The sequence below is a fragment of the Mustela putorius genome, unplaced genomic scaffold (assembly GCF_011764305.1).
Source record: "Mustela putorius furo isolate JIRA1106 unplaced genomic scaffold, ASM1176430v1.1 tig00000228_pilon_pilon_pilon, whole genome shotgun sequence".
NCBI lineage: Eukaryota > Metazoa > Chordata > Mammalia > Carnivora > Mustelidae > Mustela > Mustela putorius.
Genome location: NW_025421322.1, coordinates 26223197 through 26242648, shown reverse-complemented (window position 1 = coordinate 26242648; position 19452 = coordinate 26223197). Strand labels below are relative to the sequence as shown.

The 19452-nt window shown below is 42.2% G+C and overlaps 2 protein-coding genes across 6 annotated transcripts in view; one reads left to right on the top strand and one right to left on the bottom strand.

The window, feature by feature from the left end:
* NSMCE2 (NSE2 (MMS21) homolog, SMC5-SMC6 complex SUMO ligase) overlaps positions 1 to 2576 on the bottom strand; it is a 213118-nt gene extending 210542 nt beyond the window's left edge. For 2 of the 3 annotated variants that reach the window (XM_004743545.3, XM_013051756.2), the window contains exon 1: positions 2436 to 2576. The gene's annotated coding sequence lies outside the window, so the exon portion shown is untranslated. The remainder of the gene's footprint in view (positions 1 to 2435) is intronic. The other variant, XM_004743546.3, reaches the window with a different exon arrangement.
* Positions 2577 to 2587: 11 nt separating this feature from the next.
* The window catches only part of WASHC5 (WASH complex subunit 5), a 58431-nt gene continuing 41566 nt past the window's right edge, over positions 2588 to 19452 (top strand). Inside the window, exons 1-8 of one of the 3 annotated variants that reach the window (XM_045078119.1) lie at positions 2588 to 2780; positions 8023 to 8332; positions 9016 to 9161; positions 10142 to 10226; positions 10825 to 10925; positions 12943 to 13135; positions 15668 to 15820; positions 18560 to 18673. In XM_045078119.1, the coding sequence (XP_044934054.1) occupies positions 8147 to 8332; positions 9016 to 9161; positions 10142 to 10226; positions 10825 to 10925; positions 12943 to 13135; positions 15668 to 15820; positions 18560 to 18673 (978 nt within the window). In that variant the 5' untranslated portion in view covers positions 2588 to 2780; positions 8023 to 8146. The remainder of the gene's footprint in view (positions 2781 to 8022; positions 8333 to 9015; positions 9162 to 10141; positions 10227 to 10824; positions 10926 to 12942; positions 13136 to 15667; positions 15821 to 18559; positions 18674 to 19452) is intronic. The other 2 variants (XM_045078118.1, XM_004743548.3) reach the window with 2 other exon arrangements.

Below are 19452 nucleotides of genomic sequence, written 5' to 3'. Positions count from 1 at the left end.
AAAAAGAATACGGAGTAGTGCTTGAAAGAATGGACACTGAACAGAGAAGCTTGGAAATCCGGTCTCATCCATACCTTTTATAATTGCACGTCGCTGTTTAAGTTGCTTACCTTCTCTATCTTCAGTCTGCTCTGGTGTAAAAGGAAATAATCGTATCTATTTCACAGCATTATTGAGGATAAATTAAATGTAGTTTTCTAAAACTTGTCTGATCTTAAGAATCAGTTGAAATGCTTATTAAAAATATAAATTTATATATAGGACTATCTCAGACTTACTGAACCAAAGTCCCTGGTGGACACTCCGAGGAAACCTGTATTTTTATGAACTGCCCCCAGGTGATTCTTGAAATCAAACAAGTATGGAAAACACTGAGATCATTGCATCTCCCCCCAGATTTTATGTTGAGAGCCTAACCCCCATTATGATTGTAATTAGAAATGAGGCCTTTGGGAGATAATTAGGTTTAGATGCCCTGAGGCTAGAGCCCTCAGGAAAGGATTAGTGTCCTTATTAGGAGAGGAAGAGACACCCCAGTTCTCTCCACCACGTGAGGACATAGCAAGAAGAGGGGTGACTGAAAACCAGAAAGAGGGCCCTTATCAGCATCCAACCATCCTAGCTCCCCAATCTCTGACTTCTAGTCTCAAAAGTGTGAAAATAAATTTCTGTTGTTTAAGCCACTAGTCTACACTGTTTTTTAACAGCAGTTAGAGTTGACAAAACACATGATGTATATAAGGAATAATATAATCCAGGCTAAGTGGGAGTGTCTACCACATAGAAGCTATCTTCATTATGTGCAAGCAAAATTCACATTACTCTAATGCAACTCTACATTTGCAGAGACTTGGGCAAAAACTTCCTTCTGTAACTCTGGAGTATTTCCAGGGAGAAGATTCAGAATGAGAAGCAAAGGGAATACATGGAGTAGACCCACTCTTCCCTCTTTCTCCCACTAAGTACAGTTAAGTACATAATTCACAGGACACCCCCCCTTCCCCAAAGAATCATCTTGCCCAAAATGTCAATGATGGGGTGGTTGAGAAACCTTGGGTTTAAATCAACCTCCTCTTGGAGCCTTCCCCAGTAACAATAAACTCTTTGTTCCCTGTACCTATAGTTTCCAAGAAAGTTTAAAACAGGGCTTCCTGAGTTTTTCCCCAAGCATGTTATTTTGCCTCCACTAACAGGTCTTGTCTTTGGCCATTCTGGCTGCTGTAACGAAACACCAGACTAGGTAGCTTATTTATAAACAACAGAAATTTCTCTCTCACAGTTCTGAAGGCTGGAAAGTCCAAGACCAAGGTGCCAAAAAGGTCAAGGTCTGGTGAAGGCCCTCTTCCTGGTTCAGAGGCCCCATGCCTTCTCACTCTTTGTCTTCCTTCACACAGTAGAAGGTGCAAGGGAGCTTTGAGGAGCCTCTTTTACAAAGGCACTAATTCCATTCAGGAGGGCTCCACCCTCTTGACCTAAGCACCTCTCAAAGGCCCCACATCCAAATACCATCACACTGATACTAGCATCTCAACATATGAATGAGGGAAGCCGAAAGCCACACATTCTCAGACCCCAGCAGGTCTAAGATGGGCTTCAGGCAGGAGCCGTCAGTTATTACGGTTTCCCTCTCTCATCTTTCTGCACAGCACAGTGATAGGCAAAGAGCAAACAATTTACACACATTCTGCTGAATCTCCTTCAAATCACAGGGGCCTGTACAAGTCCAGGCAAAGCTGTCTCCTTCTTCGAGATGCAAGGATCCGTCTTTCTTTATGAAACCTTCTCTTACCCATATATGCAATAGCTTGCTCCCTCCCCCATGCTACTACTCTCCCTCTCTCTCCCTTACACACACACACACACACTTCTTTATAAAACTCAGTAAAACTCATCACAATCATTTGTTCACATGACTGGCCGTCACTCTTTACCCAGCTTATACTAGAACTCTGACACGTTCCACAGCAGACAGCTCCCCACACAAAACAGGCAATCGGTAAAGAACTGAGGGGAGTCACCACAGTAACAGCGACCACCTTTCCGAGGTCCTCTCCAGTGCGCCATAACCTGCTGCCTGGCCCTTCACTCTTATTGTCGCTAAGGTTCTCAACCATTTCTAGAAGAGAAAAGGGAAACTGAGGCCCAGAGAGCTTATTTGAACGACCTGTCCGAGGCGCAGCTTTTGAAGACAGCTCAAACCACATTACCCTGCATCAATAATTCGTGAACTTCCCCCCACTCGGATCGAAGGATGGAGAGATGACGCCTCAGGAAGGGAAGCAGCCTGCCCGAGCCTCCCTGCTCGACGTGCAAAGAGCCAGGCAGGACCACAGCCCAGGCGGACAGACCCCAGCTCAGGGCACCCGCGGAGAGTCCGAGAGGGAGGAGACACTTCCCGCCACCCTCGCCGTCGCCACCCCGAGCTTCTGCCTTACCTGGACGCCCGACCCAGCTCGGTCTCGCTGCACCCGGACTGTCCACACCGGACCCCAACTGCTTCCTCAACTCCCTTCCCCAGTCGCTGAAACTGCGAGCGCGGGCTCGGGCGTCATCAGCCGTCGCCCGCCAGCGGTCACATGACGCCCCGCCCCGCTCTCCGGCCCTCTGGTCATGTGACCGCCAGGGGAGCCAGAGGCGGAAGCCGGGGTCCCGCCGGCTGGCGATCCGGGGCTGCGGAGAGAGGGGTACCCGTGCGGAGAGGGAGGGGTCGGGACCCGGGTGCCGACCTCGCCCGCGATCGACGGCCGCACAGGTGCGTACTGGCGCGGCCCGGGTGACAGGTGAGTTGGGGCGGGATGCGCTCTGCGTTCCGTCCCTCTGCCCCTCCCCAGCCCCGGGCAGGGCCGCGCGGGCCGGAGGGACGTGTGTGGCGTGGGGTGCCGTCTGGATGCAGAGCCTGGTTGGGAGGACTGAGGGGCCTCCGATGGCGGGGCTGCAGTCCAGGCTCTCCACCTCCACGTAGGTGGAAATGATTTTCCACGCTGTCTGGGCGGCTTTGGGAAGTGATACTCAGCTGCTTGGCCCGCATCTGATCATTCCATGTTCTTAGGAGCCGTGCTGGGTAGACATTGTTATTCCTGCATTCTCTGTGGAGAAAACGGAGCGGTTGGCGAGGGGCTTTAGAGTCTGAGGGACCTGAGTTTGAATTCTAGTTCTGCCGTCGGCTGTGCTTTTGAGCAAGTCATTGTTCCCTCTGTGCACCTTAATTCCCTCACCTGTGTCATGCTGGTGCCAAAGTTCTCTGCATTTCGGAAAATAGTTCCGAGGGTCCTGACTGGTGTAAGGGACGGTTGAAAGCATAAACCAAGTCACGGAGCCCGTAATGGAGCCGGATTTCCCGATTCCAGGTGCACGGAGTTTCCTCCAACATAAGTGATGGGGTCGTGAGAAGGGACGGAGAGGTGTTTCTGCCTCTCCCCACAACCAGGAGCACCTTCTGTTTTTCCATCTCCTGTCTTTTCCTGGATTTATGAATGGGACTAGAGTGATCAGGCTTGTTTCAGAACTTTTCTGGAAGAGAGTTGTCAGTCACTTTTATCTTGATAAACAACCATTACATTTTGTTCCTGATAACGGATAAGTGGAGACCAGTGCTTCCTTCTTTATGGAACTGAGGTTTTATGAAAGGATAAAAATAGACCTATCTTCTTTTGTCCTCTGAGTAGGGCACACAGTGGTTTGTCCCAGGGCAATTTAATTTCCTTCAGATTTCAGTTCTGTACTTACTGGGTAATTGGCAGATGATGCCATGCTGCATTCTTGAAAGATGTTCTCCTTTGTCTAGGCTTATTTTCCAAACTGCAAACCACAGCTCCATACCAAATTCTTTAAAATAAGTTGTGGCTGCTTTTGGGGGTGCCTTGTAAAAGAAAAGTAGGCAATTGAGTAGGCTCTCTGATTTCATTTCATGCCAAGTAGTAACACCGTCTGTATGGAGAAAAACTGGTCTTTATGAATTTTCTTCATCTCTAGAACCAAGAGAACCACTAAATGGAAGATTTAATATAGGTTCTCCTATAGTGTTTTTCTGCACCTCATTCTAGAGTGATTTTTTTTTTTAAATCTCAACTAAGTCTTAGCACCTTCTATAAAGCCACCAAATTCTGAGATCACTGCCACACCATTAGACATCTTTAGTGTTGGTTCTTAGGTTCTGTTCTTTACGGCAAGTTTTTAAACCAGCAGTGGGGTATCTACCAAATACTCTGACCAAATAATATTTTGAATGTTGCCTACAGTGTAAGGGTTTTAAGAATTAAAATAAGCGGTAAACAAAAGTCTTGACCTATGTCATTATTCCAGGCCTAAGCGAACCTGACAGTCTGCATGCAGGTGCTGAGTGTATCTGTTCGTCCTTTTTTGGGGGGGTGGTAGGGGAAGGAGTCAGGTAATGTTATTTTGCTTTAAGGTATTTTCTCCATGGTCCCAGTGTCTATCCTGTATTGAGATCCAAAATCTGGTAGCAGTGACCAATTAAACATAGCTTGCTCGTCTTACAAGTGTGTCCTGGAGTTTCATCCTGCTTAGGCCTGGGTCTTCAGAGGACTTCAGTGACTTTTTTTTTCCCATTTGTCATTATTTTCCCCCTTCCCTGTATCACTTTCTCAGCCATACCATTCCAGTGCAAAAAATGGGATGAAATTGGGGTGCCTGGCTGGCTCAGACAGTAGAGCATGTGGTTTTTGACCTCAGGGTGAGTTTGAACCCCACTCTGGGGGTAGAGTTTACTTTAAAAAAAAAATGGAATGAAAAAAATGAAATTATCTGAAATTCAGTGTGTTAAAGATCAGTTTGGCTTAACAAGTAAATATCATGAGAAAATGAAAGGACTTGTTAATAATTTATGCCTTAATGTGTACTAAAGGATACCCTCATGAGACAAAGTTCTAGACAACCGTAGTGGCTTCTCAGCATTCCCTGCTCTTGGACTAACCCCATCCACCTCCTCTGATCTGCACGTCTGTCCTTTGTTCACTCTGCACTAGCCACATCAGCCACTTGGCTGTTCCTTAAGCACATTGAACACATGGCTGACCTGGGGCTTTTGCATTTACTTGTAAACCTGCTTGGAATGCCCTTCTTCCTGATGATTACCGATTGTAAAATAGCAAACTACCCCAAAACCTAGAGGCTTAAGACAAAAAGAAAAAAAAAAAAAGAAAATATGTATTGGCTTATAGTTTCTGTGGTCAGAAATCGGTGATGTGGTTTAGCTAGGTGCCTTTGGCTCAGGGGCTCTTGGGAGGTTTAGTCTGGCTGTGAATAGAAGCTGCCATCTTATCTGTAGGCTCAGCTGGGGTTCTGAGGGGGGGTCCGTGTTCAAGCTCATTCAAGTGGTTGTTGGCAGGCCTCTCACTCTCTCATCACTGGGCTCTCTCACAACATGACAGCTTCCTTCCTCCAGAACAAACAAACTAGGGAGGATGCCCCAGCCAGAAGTCACCATTTTTTGGTGATCTAATCTCAGAAGTTGTATCTTTCTTATCTGCCTTATTCTGTTCCTTAGGAGTCAGTAAGTCACACTCAAGGAAAGGGGCCCACCCAGGGCATGAACAAGGAGGTGGAGGTCATCAGGGATTGCCCTAGGGGCTGCTCACCACACTCAAATCCCCTTCCTGCTTGCTTCCTCATTTCCTTCTAGTCCCTGCTCAAATATCTGACCAGACAGGCTTTGACAAACTTTGTAAAACAGCCCACACTCCATTTCTTTATCATGCAGTTCTTCACAGCAGTGATCACAGCCTGATACATAATGCATTTATTTATTATCTCTGCCCCACTCCCAGTAGTATGTAGGCTTTATGCGAGCAAGAATTTAGTTCTGTTCACTGCAGTATCCTCAGGTCCTAAAACCATGCTTGACACCTGGTGCATATTTGTTGAATGGATGAGTCTATGTCAAAGCTTCCACCTGTTAGAATCCAAAAGGCAACTAGCAGTAGATAACCCATAAAAATAGTTCATTTTACAAGGATCGCAGAGGTCGGTAGTGCCACAGTTGAATCAGCAAGTCAAGAACATTAACAAGAATTTAGATTCTTTCTCTTCTTCCAAACCACCACCAGCAGGTTTTTGCCTTTTTTTCTTTTAGGCTTGTCACCCCGTAACCTTGCCTTGTCAGGCAAGATGTGTTCATTGGACCACATTCAAAGGCAAGAAAGAGAGGGCTTAGCCAAAGGAAAAAGAGGAATTTCTCTTCATGCTTCTTCCCTTGTACCAAGAGGAAAAAGAATACATTTCCCATAAGGCCTACCATAGACTTCTTACATCTCATTGGCCGAAATTGAGTCACATGTCTAACCTACTTTCAGGGGCTTTGGGAAAATAAGGACCCACTTGTTTCCTCCTCTATAGGAAGAAAGGAAAAGGCGGGAGGACGTTCTTGTTGGAGAGCCAACAACCTCCCAGTAAATTAAAACATTCCTAAGTATTGAATCAATAATAAGAGACTTACAGAAGAGAGAAAGAAAACCTTTAAGGATTATACAAAGCTTCCAGGTACTAGATAACTATAGTAGGTAGCTCAACATGAGCAAACTTTGAACATATGTGACAGGGGTTGGGGAATGTTTTGCTAGGACTGCAGAGGAAGCGCCCCTCCTGTCAAAAAAGTCTTTCCACATCTGGTTTTGTGTGCAATGAAATCCTCATTATTTCATTGTTCCCTATTTGAGTCCCTGCAGCTGGATTACATATGAACATAAAAGTTGGCATTGATATAAAAATTGAAATGAGTTGACCACTTAGAATCTTATTTCTTCTTACTAAGATATTTGTGTCCTAAAGGGTCTAGTAGGTTGAATTCCTATATTTTTGTTGGAATGTCATGTTGATAGAACACAGTACCAGTACAAAATTCAAGTGCAAATCCTGAGAAGTACACAGGCCTTCATGAAGCTGAAAAATAATTGAGGTTTCCCTGAAGTTGACCACAGTGACCTAGCTAAATTAACAGTTAGAGGAGAGAAATACAAAAAAGATGATGACAAAATGAACATTTCCAAAGATAATGATTTGAAAAAGAATTGGGAGAAGACTTTGGGAAAGTGAATGCTATCTTGAACATTTTTTTACAAAAATTATCTTTTTCTAAGATCGTGCTATGAGAGTCAACCATGGAGTAAAAGATACTGTATTATCAAAGTCACAATTTGGTGAAATCAACTTTTGACTCATTTTTGGTTTTTTCCTTGAATTAGAATATATTTTACCCTAAATTTTGTTATGTGTGAAACTTACTTTCATAAGTTTTAATGGTACCATTCCGAGATACCTTTCTAATCAAAACTTTTCCACAGCTTAGCCCAAAATATTTGCCCTTACTTTAAAGTCACTCAGTAGTATTCCTTGGGTGTATGTTAGCCTCCTCTACCTGACATATGAGAAAAACATTTTTAAAAGTTGTTCTCTTTCCTAATTCTGGTGGATCTGAAGACATAATTCTCTTTTTCCAAAGGTAAAACAAGTGTAAGCAAAGGTAGAACAACTCCTGCAAGGAAAACGTAATGATCAGTGCCCAGTTTAGGGCACATTGGTAGCACAAATGCTCAGTGGGTCCTCTCAAGCTCAGGGATCAGCTTCATCAGGTCTTTTCTCATGGAGAGAAGTGGATAAGGGATCAAGAAAGAGGCTGAGTGTACATTGAGCAAAGTCCCTCAACATGGAAAAGTAGAAGAGTGGAGGATAAATGCCCTCCCCTCATATCGGAACTCATTCTTTTTTTTTTTTTTTTTTAACAATTAATTATTTGAGAGAGAGAGCATGAGCTGAGGGTGGCGGACAGGGAAGGGAGAAGGAAAAGCAGACTCCCCGCTGAGCAGGGAGCCCGATGTGGGGCTCGATCCCAGGACCCTGGCATCATGACTTGAGCCGAAGGCAGGCACTTACCTGACTGAGTCACCCAGGCACCCCTCTTGTTTGTTTTAATTTCTCTTAAGTGGGTTAGGGAGGAAAATCTTACGGATATGTTACACGCACTCCCTTTACAAATAGAGGTTTTTATACTTTTCTTTTGGGATACAGGTTTTTTAATGGAGCAGCCAATTGTCAACAGACCTGGATTTATCTCGTGATTTATAGACGCCAGCTCTGAGCCCGTGAAACATTCCTACCAGCCAGGCCCTGAATAGAGTACATCCTCCCCATCATGTTGGACTTTCTAGCTGAGAACAACCTCTGTGGCCAGGCAATCCTCAGGATTGTTTCCTGTGGCAACGCCATCATTGCTGAACTTTTGAGGCTTTCTGAGTTTATTCCCGCTGTGTTCAGATACAGAGACCGAGCCGATCAACAGAAATATGGAGATATCATATTTGATTTCAGCTATTTTAAGGTAATCTTCCTCCATCGCATTTTTACCACCATATTGTCTATAAAAGCATGCTTTCCCTGGGAATCATGAGATACTGAAAGGTGAAGTAATTATGGAGAAAGAGTTAAAGAGGAAAGCTTTTTTTTTTTTTTTTTTTTTAAGATTTTATTTATTTATTTGACAGAGAGAAATCACAAGTAGATGGAGAGGCAGGCAGAGAGAGAGAGAGGGAAGCAGGCTCCCCGCTGAGCAGAGAGCCCGATGCGGGGCTCGATCCCAGGACCCTGGGATCACGACCCGAGCCGAAGGCAGCGGCCCAACCCACTGAGCCACCCAGGCGCCCCAAAGAGGAAAGCTTTTAAACCAAATTTAATATCAGCAAACTAACTGGAAAATAATATAAATGCATCATGTGGAAGCCCTAATATAATCAAACTTTTAAAAAGATAACTTTGGTATAATGTACTTCACAACCAAGTACCCCACACGTAAAAGCATGCGAATCATGGTTACAGTTCAAGTTCATTTCTTTCAAAGGATTTTGCATCTAGGCTTCTGTTTTCTTCATTACTTTCTGTTGCTCTGCTTTCAATTTTCGATATCCCTTTGAAGGCAGAAGAGCAGATTTTTAAAAGGCTATTTAGAAATTTTACCCACAAGTATGCTTTTATTGCCATTTCACATAAATGTGTTTTTCTTCTCAGGGTCCAGAATTATGGGAAAGCAAGCTGGAAGCTAAGCCAGAGCTACAGGATTTAGATGAAGAATTTCGTGAAAACAACATAGAAATTGTGACCAGATTTTATTTAGCATTTCAAAGTGTGCATAAATATATTGTAGACTTAAACAGGTATTGATTACTTCGGCAATAGCTTATTCTGATAGTAAAGAGTGGGAAAGGGACATGCTAGAAAATGGGCATCTTTCTCAGTTATCATACCCTCTTCCCACCTCTCCCATACATAATTGTCTTTCCTTCCTGTGGCACTGGTCATCTGAAGTATTTTAGAGTTTTATCGTGCTTTTCCTGCTCTTGTGAAGTAGCATAAGAATTGTGCTTTGTGCTGTCATACGGCTTGCTTGCTTTATTTTCATTGACATATAGTTGACACACAGTGTTTCATTAGTATCCGTAGTACAGCCCAGTAATTTGATAACTCTGTTTGCTCTGCTCCCCGCAAGTGCAGCTACTCTCTGTGCCCATGCAGCGTATCACTGCCATTGCTACATTCCCCGTGCTGTACTATTCACCCCCACGACTTACTCATTCCCTAACTAGAAGCCCGTACCTCCCACTCCCCTCACCCACTTTGCCCATGCCCCCCCATTCCTTTCCCTTCTGGCAACCATCAAACTGTTTCCTGTATTACGTCATGTAGCTTTCAATCCTGTAGTTTATGACCATATTTTAATGTCTTATATATGAAAAGTGGAGAGAAAGGAACTTATCTTTATAGGCTTGGTAACCATAACTTCTTCTCCCTCACTACACAGTATTCTCTTCGTTTCAGCCCTTAAGAATTCACAATGCATCAGCTTTAAACTAACTACTCCATGTTTTTATAGCGTGACTCCTAAGATATTTGTAATTCATAAATTAAGACTAGGGGCTACTCGGAGTAGCCAGTGTTAGCAGCCCGTGGCCCGAAATGACTATGAGTTCCAGCTCACAAGTTCATTCTTAAGAGCACGAAGGGCCACAGACTATTTGAAGGCCAGGAGGCCTGGTATCTATCTTGCCTCATCTTTTAAAAAATCTTTACATTCCTTCTTCAAAGGTGTTCAAGTTTTCATTAGAATGAATAACTTGCTCTGGGGTTTCATTTCTAGATATCTAGATGATCTCAATGAAGGTGTTTATATTCAGCAAACTTTAGAAACTGTGCTTCTCAATGAAGATGGAAAACAACTTCTAGTAAGTAATAGTAACCATTTAAAATAGAAAGTTGAGAATGTCCAGCTTAGCATCACTTTTTTCCCTTAAGTCCCAAAGACATGCAAAGTACCCTTCTTTAAAGAGAAGCAAAATAAACTGACAGTTATCTTCTAGTCAACAGTATCTGAACTTAGAACATAGCAGACCGAACAGAATTACAAGTGAGTAGAACTCACGTGGAGGTTATGAACTTCCTCAGTGTAACAGTCTTATCTTCTTTCTCTTTCGCATCCCAGACATCTAGCTTTAGGAAGTAGTACGTAATAATCATTTAAAAAATGTTTGTTAAATATGTAAAGGATTTAGGGGGACTCCTTTTGGGGTCCCTAGCCAAATATCTAAAGTAGGCCACCTGAAAGGTAATCACTGCGAATTAAAATTTATTGCACATACACTTTTCAAAGCCCATTCTGTACAGAAGTTGAGAACCCTTTGGGGAAACCTGCATTCTCCCTGTAATATAAAGCTTTCAGGAGGAAAGGGAACAAAGTGATTCTTTTTAATTAACCCTCATCGACCTTATTCCGTAAGAATGTATACTCCTTTGAGTTTGGCCACCTTCTTCCTGTCTTTGTAGTGTGAAGCACTGTACTTATATGGAGTTATGCTGCTGGTCATCGACCAAAAGATTGAAGGAGAAGTCAGAGAGAGAATGCTGGTGTCTTACTATCGATACAGGTATCCTGGGGCTAGGACTGCATCCTCCCAAAGCTTTGCTATTGGTAAAATGCACTGAAGGTTTCCAAACTACTTATACTGGGAACAGCAGCAATATGATCTAGAATGTTCTGAACATAGTGTAGAACTGTAATGATTACTCTATATTTTACATCATCATAATAATAGACTATATGTCACATAATCTACATATATTCCATATAAAAGAGCTAGATACTGTAGATTATTAGAGATATACAGATTATCATGTCCATGATGGTACCTCAGCTTAAAAAAAAATAAAAAAGGAATCTGAAGTTTCTTTATCTTAAAGATAGATAAATTTGGGAATTTTGGAAGTCTAATGAATACCTTTTTTTTTTTTTTTTAAGTTTTTAAATATTACTCCTGGGCAGATGTAAGGAAACAAGTATGTTTTCTGTTGTCATTTTTAGGTTCATGACTTTGGAAAGGTATCAGTCCAGGTTAGGAAGTGAATTTATACACACACACAGCAACAGAAGCAACAGCACGTATCACAGTCATGTGTTTTGTATGTTTGTATTGAGCTGCAACGTCAAGAAGTTGGGTCTTTAAATCAAAAGCCACCTCAAAGCTCTGTTATTCCAGTATTTACCGCGTGGGTTTCAGTTTGTTAAATTAATGAGTCAAAACTTGGATTCAAGGTCAATGTTAAAAATAGTCACCATTCAGGGAAGAAACAGATGATAAGCAGGAATCAAGAACCTGAGTTAAAAGATGGCACAGATTAGAGTGAACATTCTTAAACGTAGAAATTAAGGTAAAATAAATAGGGCAAAGGGACAGATCCTCAACAGAGAGGGATCGCTGGAGACATTGTATCTTCAGCAGGAGCTGGGACCCCCTCAGCCTGACATTCCCCTCAGGCTACTCAGCTACCCTGTTTGCTTTGGCTTCATGCATATGTGAGGAGCGCGTGATTCATTCACAGCAGTTTGACCACAAGCTGTTTTAACATCCATGTCTTTTAAAATGAACTTTGAGTGGCCTTGCCCATATTTCCCAAAGTGCCTGGAAAAACAAAAGCAGTAAATAACATCAAGAAGAAGTGAAAAGAAAAATAAAAAAGAAAGAAAGAAAAAAAAAGCTTTACCAAGCCCAGCTCCGACAGTCCAGCTTTGTCCGTTTGGGTACAACAGCTAATTCATTAGAATGTACGGATCCATTACTGAAATGACACCGAACAGATGTACGGCAGAGTTGTGGGGAAGGAGATTTTTACATCAAATAGGAGGTCGTCTTCAAGTCTTAGATTCTTTAGGTCTCTCTGAGGGATTACTACTCCACACCCCCCTGAAAACCAGAGGTGTTTTGACTAAATCTCTGTAGAAGGTGCACCTTGCCAAGAAAGAACCAGTTATTGCATGCCCCACACTAAGTTGACATCATCTTTTAAAACTATTTTCTAACTTACAAAATGTGGGTGCTGGTTCATGTTCTTTATCTGCGACTTTGAAATCTTTATCTGCGACTCTGAAAAAAATATATGTGTACACATATACATGCACAAAGTAACTCATTTTGCAGCAAAGCTGATCTAACCTGAAATCATCTGGAGTCAAAAACCTGAGCAGAGCAGACCCAAGGCTATCAGTAGTCCTCACTGATCTCACTTGCATGACCATTCATAAATCTTACTGCAGAAATACAGATTTGCTGATCGTGTGATGCCAGTTGAGACCCAGTAGAGTATCACCATATATGCCCTGCTAACTTCTTATATTTGGAAAATGCTGTATCCAGATTTTAGAAAAGGGATTGTGGATTTTAACATAGAACTGACTATATATACGTATAAGAACTCATTTTATGTATGTGCTGTAACAGGCCTTTTGAAAACGTAATTGTGACTCTTAGGGACAGAAATTGACCAGAAATCTTATCTGAAACCACGTAAGTCAGCTTATAATGAAATTCTGCTTTTCTTTTTGGCCTTTGAGTTTCTAATAAGTGCCGTTTGTCTGGCCCTTTATTTCCCATTGTGAACATGGCTCAGTGCCGCTCGATCTTCTGCTGATTCAAATATGGATGATATTTGTAAGCTGCTCCGAAGTACAGGTTATTCCAGTCAACCAGGAGCCAAAAGACCACCCAACTACCCTGAGAGTTATTTCCAGAGAGTGCCTATCAATGAAGCCTTCATCAGTATGGTCATAGGCCGACTGAGATCTGATGATATTTATAACCAGGTGGGCATTCAATCTATCAAGATCTTAGTAGTTTCATAGATGGATTTTGCTTTCCTCTTCAAATGATTCCTTCCCTTCCTTCTTCCTCAAAAGAATAAAAGTAGCTAAAAAATTTCAAATTTGGGAAGCTGTACAATGGGACGGTAAAGAAAATGGGGACAATAATTTGGGCAGAATTAGAGATTTCAGGGGGAAGATGGCATTTGATCTGTATTTGGAAAAAAGATGCATTCTTGGCAGTCATTCATTCAAGAAAGAGTTATTGAGTGTGTATTACGAGCTGGCTGCTGGCATCCATTGCTGATGAAGGCAGGCCATGGTCCCTGCCCATAACGAGCTTGTAGCTGAAGAAAGAAGATGGGTAACTAAAGGAATTATAGCAGAGTAAGGTGAGTAGTAGAAGGGACCATACAGCATACAACAGGGGCAGCCAGATTACTGTGGGTGGCGAAGGAGGCACGAGGGCAGGTCCAGGCAAGAAGACAGCCTGCGCAGAGCTCTGAAGACCTGTAGCATTTGCAATTTGCCTCAATTTTCTCCCGAGTGTGTGTATCATTCACTTAAGAGGATACCAAAGAAAATTATCTTTTACTTCATTTTTCCTAAAGAAAATGTAATTTTAGAGTCACCTGGCTGGCTCAGATGGTAGAGCGTGCAACTCTTGACCTCAGGGTTGTGAGTTCAAGCCCCACATGGAGTGTAGAGATTACTTCAAAGTAAAACCTTTTTTTATTTTATTTTATTTTATTTTATTTTATTTTATTTTATTTATTTCAGAGAGAGAGAGAGTATGAGAGAGGAGAGGGTCACTAGGGGGAAACAGACTCCCTGCTGAGCTGGGCGCCCGATGCAGGACTCGATCAAGGGACTCCAGGATCATGACCTGAGCCTAAGGCAGACAGTTAACCAACTGAGCCACCCAGATGCCTCCAAAGTAAAATCTTTAAAAAAACAAAAACAAAAAAACCCACATAATTTTATGTATTATATATTTTTCTTACTAGAATAAGAATTAGACCTGTAGTAACTGGGTATCATTTATTACACAGCACAGCTGCTGTGTACAGGTATCCTGCTAGTTTCCTTTATGAATATGTTCAGTATAAATAAAAGACGTTTTTGTGGGTTTTTTTAAGAGTTCAAAATCAAAAGCTACCTGCAGATACTAGGTCTTTATCTTTCGACATTTATTGAGAATTCAGTATCAACCAGACTCGTAGTAGGTTTTCTCATAAACCATTTTCTCTTTCCTCAGAACAGTCCTACAAAGTGGGTAACATTGTCCTCATGTTGCTGTTGAGAAAAATATGGCTTAGGGAGTTTAGTGCCTTTCACAAGCTCATGTAACTAGGTAGCAGAACCATAATTTGAACTCAGGTCTGTATGACTCCGAAGACCACACTGCTTCACTGTCTGTCTTTACCCCTTCTGCCTCGTACATGGCCCATGTGTCAAGGCAGTGTGTTTGCGTTTTCTCCTCGCCCCTTGACCTTTATTAACGGCTTACACTGGGGTTGTGCCGTGTGCCCACCCCACTCTGCCCTGTACCTCCCCCATCCCTGGTCCTGGCTGATTGGTGGCGGGGAGGGGGTGTTTAAGACGCTTGACCCAAGATGGACCAAGTTCCCTTTCGCCAGGTAACTTGGAATTGGGCCCAAGAAACAATGTCTGATATGGCTTTACTCACAACATGCAAAATTTGGAGTCTGGGGTAGCCTCGTTCTGTCCTTTGTAAGAACAGTCTGGGGAGAGAGAGCGGGGACAGTAAGTGAAGGCTTTCTGGTTCTCAGCTTCCTGAAGTCGGGCCACATTCCTGCCTGCAGGTTCCCTACGACATTGCTGTGTCTGCCCCTGTCGCAGTGTCCTCCTTTTCTGTTTGTAGTCCTTGAAGTGGTAGGTACTCTGGGCAGCTAGGTTTGTAACCCATGAGGCAGTGGAGCCCTAGGAAACACCAGCACCTAAAAGGCAGGCAGATGGAGAACACCCAGCAAAGCAGGGCGACAAGAGGGAGTCTGGGAAACTAGGAGAGAAGCGAAGGGAGAGTGTGAAAAAGAGGCCATTGAATGGAGGGATTGTGAGGTGATGAGTGACTTGAAGAGACTCCAGAGGCTAGGGCAGGCCAAGCTTCAGTGAGCTGTAGGTCAACTGGGAAGTGAGAAAATGGTGGCAGGGTTTGGGGTCTGTCAGCACCGAGAGATGTCTGTGATAGACACAGAAGTGGACAACTGTCAGGACACGGGGGGTCAAACAGTTTCGTTTCTTTTTCTTGTTTTCTGTTTTTTTGTTTTTTATTTTTTTGAGGAAAAGACTTCAAATTGCAGCAGAGTCAGGGGTGGGAAGGAAGATTAGCAGTAAGAAGGCAGGCCCTGGTTACACGGTATTCCTCGCACTGCTGCCCTCTGAGAATTGCTCCCAGGGCCCAGGGACCCCTGTTGGGAGATGGCCGTCCTGGAACCTGGTTGCTTACCTGGCACACGCATGAATTCAGGTGTCACCGACTGCTGCCTCTTTGCGGGGTTGTGTGCTTCGCAGGTCTCTGCATACCCTTTGCCCGAGCACCGCAGCACAGCCTTGGCAACTCAAGCCGCCATGCTGTACGTGATCCTCTACTTCGAACCTTCCATCCTTCACACGCACCAGGCAAAGATGAGAGAGATTGTGGACAAATACTTTCCAGATAATTGGGCAAGTATTACTATCAGTCTTATTTTTTTCCTCTGTAATAACCTTGTTAGGGAACCGATTTTCTGTTCTTTTGGCCTTTAGCCAAAAGAGGTCGTAATGTTGTAAATAATGAGACATACAGTCACTTAGCTAAAATTGTATGTTGAGAATCTTAGAAATGATAACATGAAGGAATAAGTCAGGAAAACTTCTGAAAAACAGTTTTTTTTTTCTTAAAATGATACTGTCAAGGTAAAACCATGTATTCAAATGTATCTTGTTTTAGTTGCTGAGATTGTAACTGTTTCATAAGTATTTCTTTATTCTTTTCTATTTCATGACTCTAAGCTTATAAATCAATCTGCTATTTTTTTTTCAATCTGTTATTTTATGAATAGGAATTTTACTTAATTTTTTTAATTTTTTGTTAAAGATTTTATTTATTCATTTGACAGAAATCACATGTAGGCAGAGAGGCAGGCAGAGAGAGAGAGGAGGAAGCAGGCTCCCCACCGAGCAGAGATCCCGATGTGGGGCTTGATCCCAGGACCCTGACATATATGATTTTAATAAGAATAATCCAAGGTCAATTTATAAATTCACACCCAGTTAAATACTCAAAATATATAAAGCAAAAAATAAAATAACTTAAAAATTGATGAAACCATAATCATGATGGGAAATACCTCTTTCTCAATATAATCCTGCTCTTTCAAAAATCCATAATAGATGTTTTGTGTATAGTTGAAAGGATACGTATGAAAATTAGGAAATATCAGATAACAAAGTGAATGGAGTTTAAAAAAACAGTTTTAGTCTATGGACTGTATTCTCTTACTGTAGCATTATTACATTAGAAGCCAGTGCTTAAAGGACTCAAATAACTTTTGAGTCAGTCCTTCTTGGACTCAAATAACTTTTGAGTCCAAGAAGGAATCACAGTAGGATGCCTGAGTGGCTCAGTCGGTTGAGGGTTTGTCTTCGGCTCAGGTCATGATCTTTGGGTCCTAGGATCCTGGGATACTAATCACAGTCTTCTCCTTGCTCAGTGGGGAGCCTGCTTCTCACCCTGCCTCTTGCTACCCGTGCTTGTGTGTGCTCTCTATCTGACAGATAAATAAAATCTTCTAAAAAAACAAAAGAGGAAATCTCAATGTCAGAGAAGAAATATGTAGAATCACCCAACATCAAAATACTACAAAGTGAAGCTCGTGGGAATGACTAAAAACTATTCTTCAGAGTAACTGAAGTAAATGAAACCTTAAATATATTTATTTTAAAAATAAGAACAATTAAAAATGAATGAGTTAGAGGGGTACCTGGCTGACTTAGTCAGTGCAGCATGTGACCCTTGATCTTAGGGTTATGGGTTCAAGTCCCACATTGGGTGTAGAGATGACTTAAAAATAAAATTAGAAAAAAATAAATGAGCTAGATATTGAACTTTAAGAAGCTAGAGTAGGTCAAGTGAATGGAAGTCAATAAGCGTATGAGCAGCAGTGTATTGAACTGGACAAGAAGGGAAAGAGAGATGATCAATACAACAAAGGCTGGTTTTTTTGAAGACTAATAAAATACTTAGTGAGACTGACCAGAGAGGAAGAAAGAGAGAGAGAGAAGACAAGTTTAAATATGTTAAGATTGAAAAAACAAACCTAAGATAAAATAAAGAGCTTTTAAAAGTATAAGTAAACTTCTAAGCAACTTTGTGCCAATATATTTGAAAACTCTGAAGAAATAGAAAATTTTCTTAAAAATATATAAATACCAAATCTGACTCAAGAAGAAAAAGGAAGTACAACGAGTTGTGACTGTTAAAGAAATGAAATTGGGGATCCGACCTCCCTGCTTAGCCACTCCCACCAAAAAGAGAGGATCCCCAGGACCACGGGATTTCTCCGGCAACTTTTAGCAAAAATAGCGACAAATAATCCCAATTTGATACAGACTGAAGTAGGTGAGTTAAGAACCGCAAAAATATTGCTTTGTTTCCTTTAGTCGAGAGATTCTCACGTGAACTGGGGAGCCCTAGGAGTTCCCCAGGCTCGTTCCAGGACTCAGTGAGGTGAAACTGTGTTTGTGATAACACCACAGTGGTCCGAGCCTTCTCCTCTCATCCTTTCCCAAGTGCACTTTGCCTTTCCAGAGGCCCCGAGAGAGTCAACCTCAGGACCCTGACTGAGAGAGCCGAGTGCGAGTGCGGACGTGTTCAGTTAGGCTGGACGTTATAGAGACTCGAAAAAATGGAAAAGTGACACCACCCTTCTCACAAAACTTTTTTGGGAAACCTTTAGTCATTTTTGGTTTTGTTTTTTTAATGAAAAACATTTTATGTTAGCATGTAGTGGGTTTCTTGTTATTTGAAGTGAATTAAATAGTTTTTGAAGTGTCTCAGCTGTAATGTGTAATATGATAAGTATCAATAGATACAACCCCATTTAAAAAAAAAAAAAAAGTCCTTCGGACTTTTGGAGTTTTCAGTAAGTTTTAGTTGCATAAAGGCAGAGGTGAAAACGTTTGAGGAGACCACTGCTCTAGTCTACTTTTCTGTCAACCTTGATTTAGTCATTTTTCCCATGAGTAGCTCTTGTCGCCCTTGTTCCAAAGTGTCGCTAAGACAGAACGCTCACTTTCTATTTGGCAAATCGTGGGCTTCCATTGCAGTGGTGTTTGAACCGGAAGGAGTAGGCAGTGTCTTCTGTAACTTGACCTCCAAGTGAGCAAGTGTTTAATATACTGGATGAATGTGTCCTCTTGCAGGTAATTAGTATTTACATGGGGATCACGGTTAATCTAGCAGATGCTTGGGAACCGTATAAAGCTGCAAAAACTGCTTTAAACAATACCCTGGACCTTGCAAACGTCAGAGAACAGGTAGGTGCTGGCCAGTGCAGAGGGATTCTCGTAACAGCTGCAAGCCCGCTCTGGGGGGTAGGAAAGAGAGTTCCCACGGACATTTGACAAATGTCCACATAGACATGTTAAGTACGGTGATCAACAAAAGGGGGATTTTGCCCATCCTAATAAAATAGGTAATTATAGATTTTTAACTTGCATAGTATATGTAAGTGGGAGACTTAGGTTCAAGATTCAGCATCCTAAGGCAAATCAGTATGTCACATGACCCCAGTTGGCTTTGCTTACTCTTGCTAAAGTCTGTGTCCTTGTGGACAGAACGGCTTTCACCGGCAGCTGGAGTTTTAATTTTTCATTAGTAGGATGAATATTGAGGATGGTAACTAAATGTACACAGTATGTCCTGTCACTGTAATTTAAATTTGTCCTCTCTGATGTGTCGAAGAAGCAACAAAACTAGACGCATTTCATCTCCTTAAAGTTTAAATGGTTATATTCTGTCTCTTTGATGAGAACACAAGGCAGTTACCCTCAGTTTGTTTTCTATGATTTATTCACTTAAATCCCTCTGGGATTTTGTCTTATTTTTCCCTCCCTTCGCCTGTGATCCTGTTTTGTTTCTTAAATTCCGCATATGAGTGAGAACTCATGATACTTGTTTCTCTCTGATTGACTTAATTTCACTTAGCATAATACCCTCTAGTTCCATCCACGTCGTTGCACATGGCAAGATTTCATGTTTTTGGTGGTTGAGTAGTATCCCATTGTGTATCTGTGTGTGTGTGTGTGTGTGTACA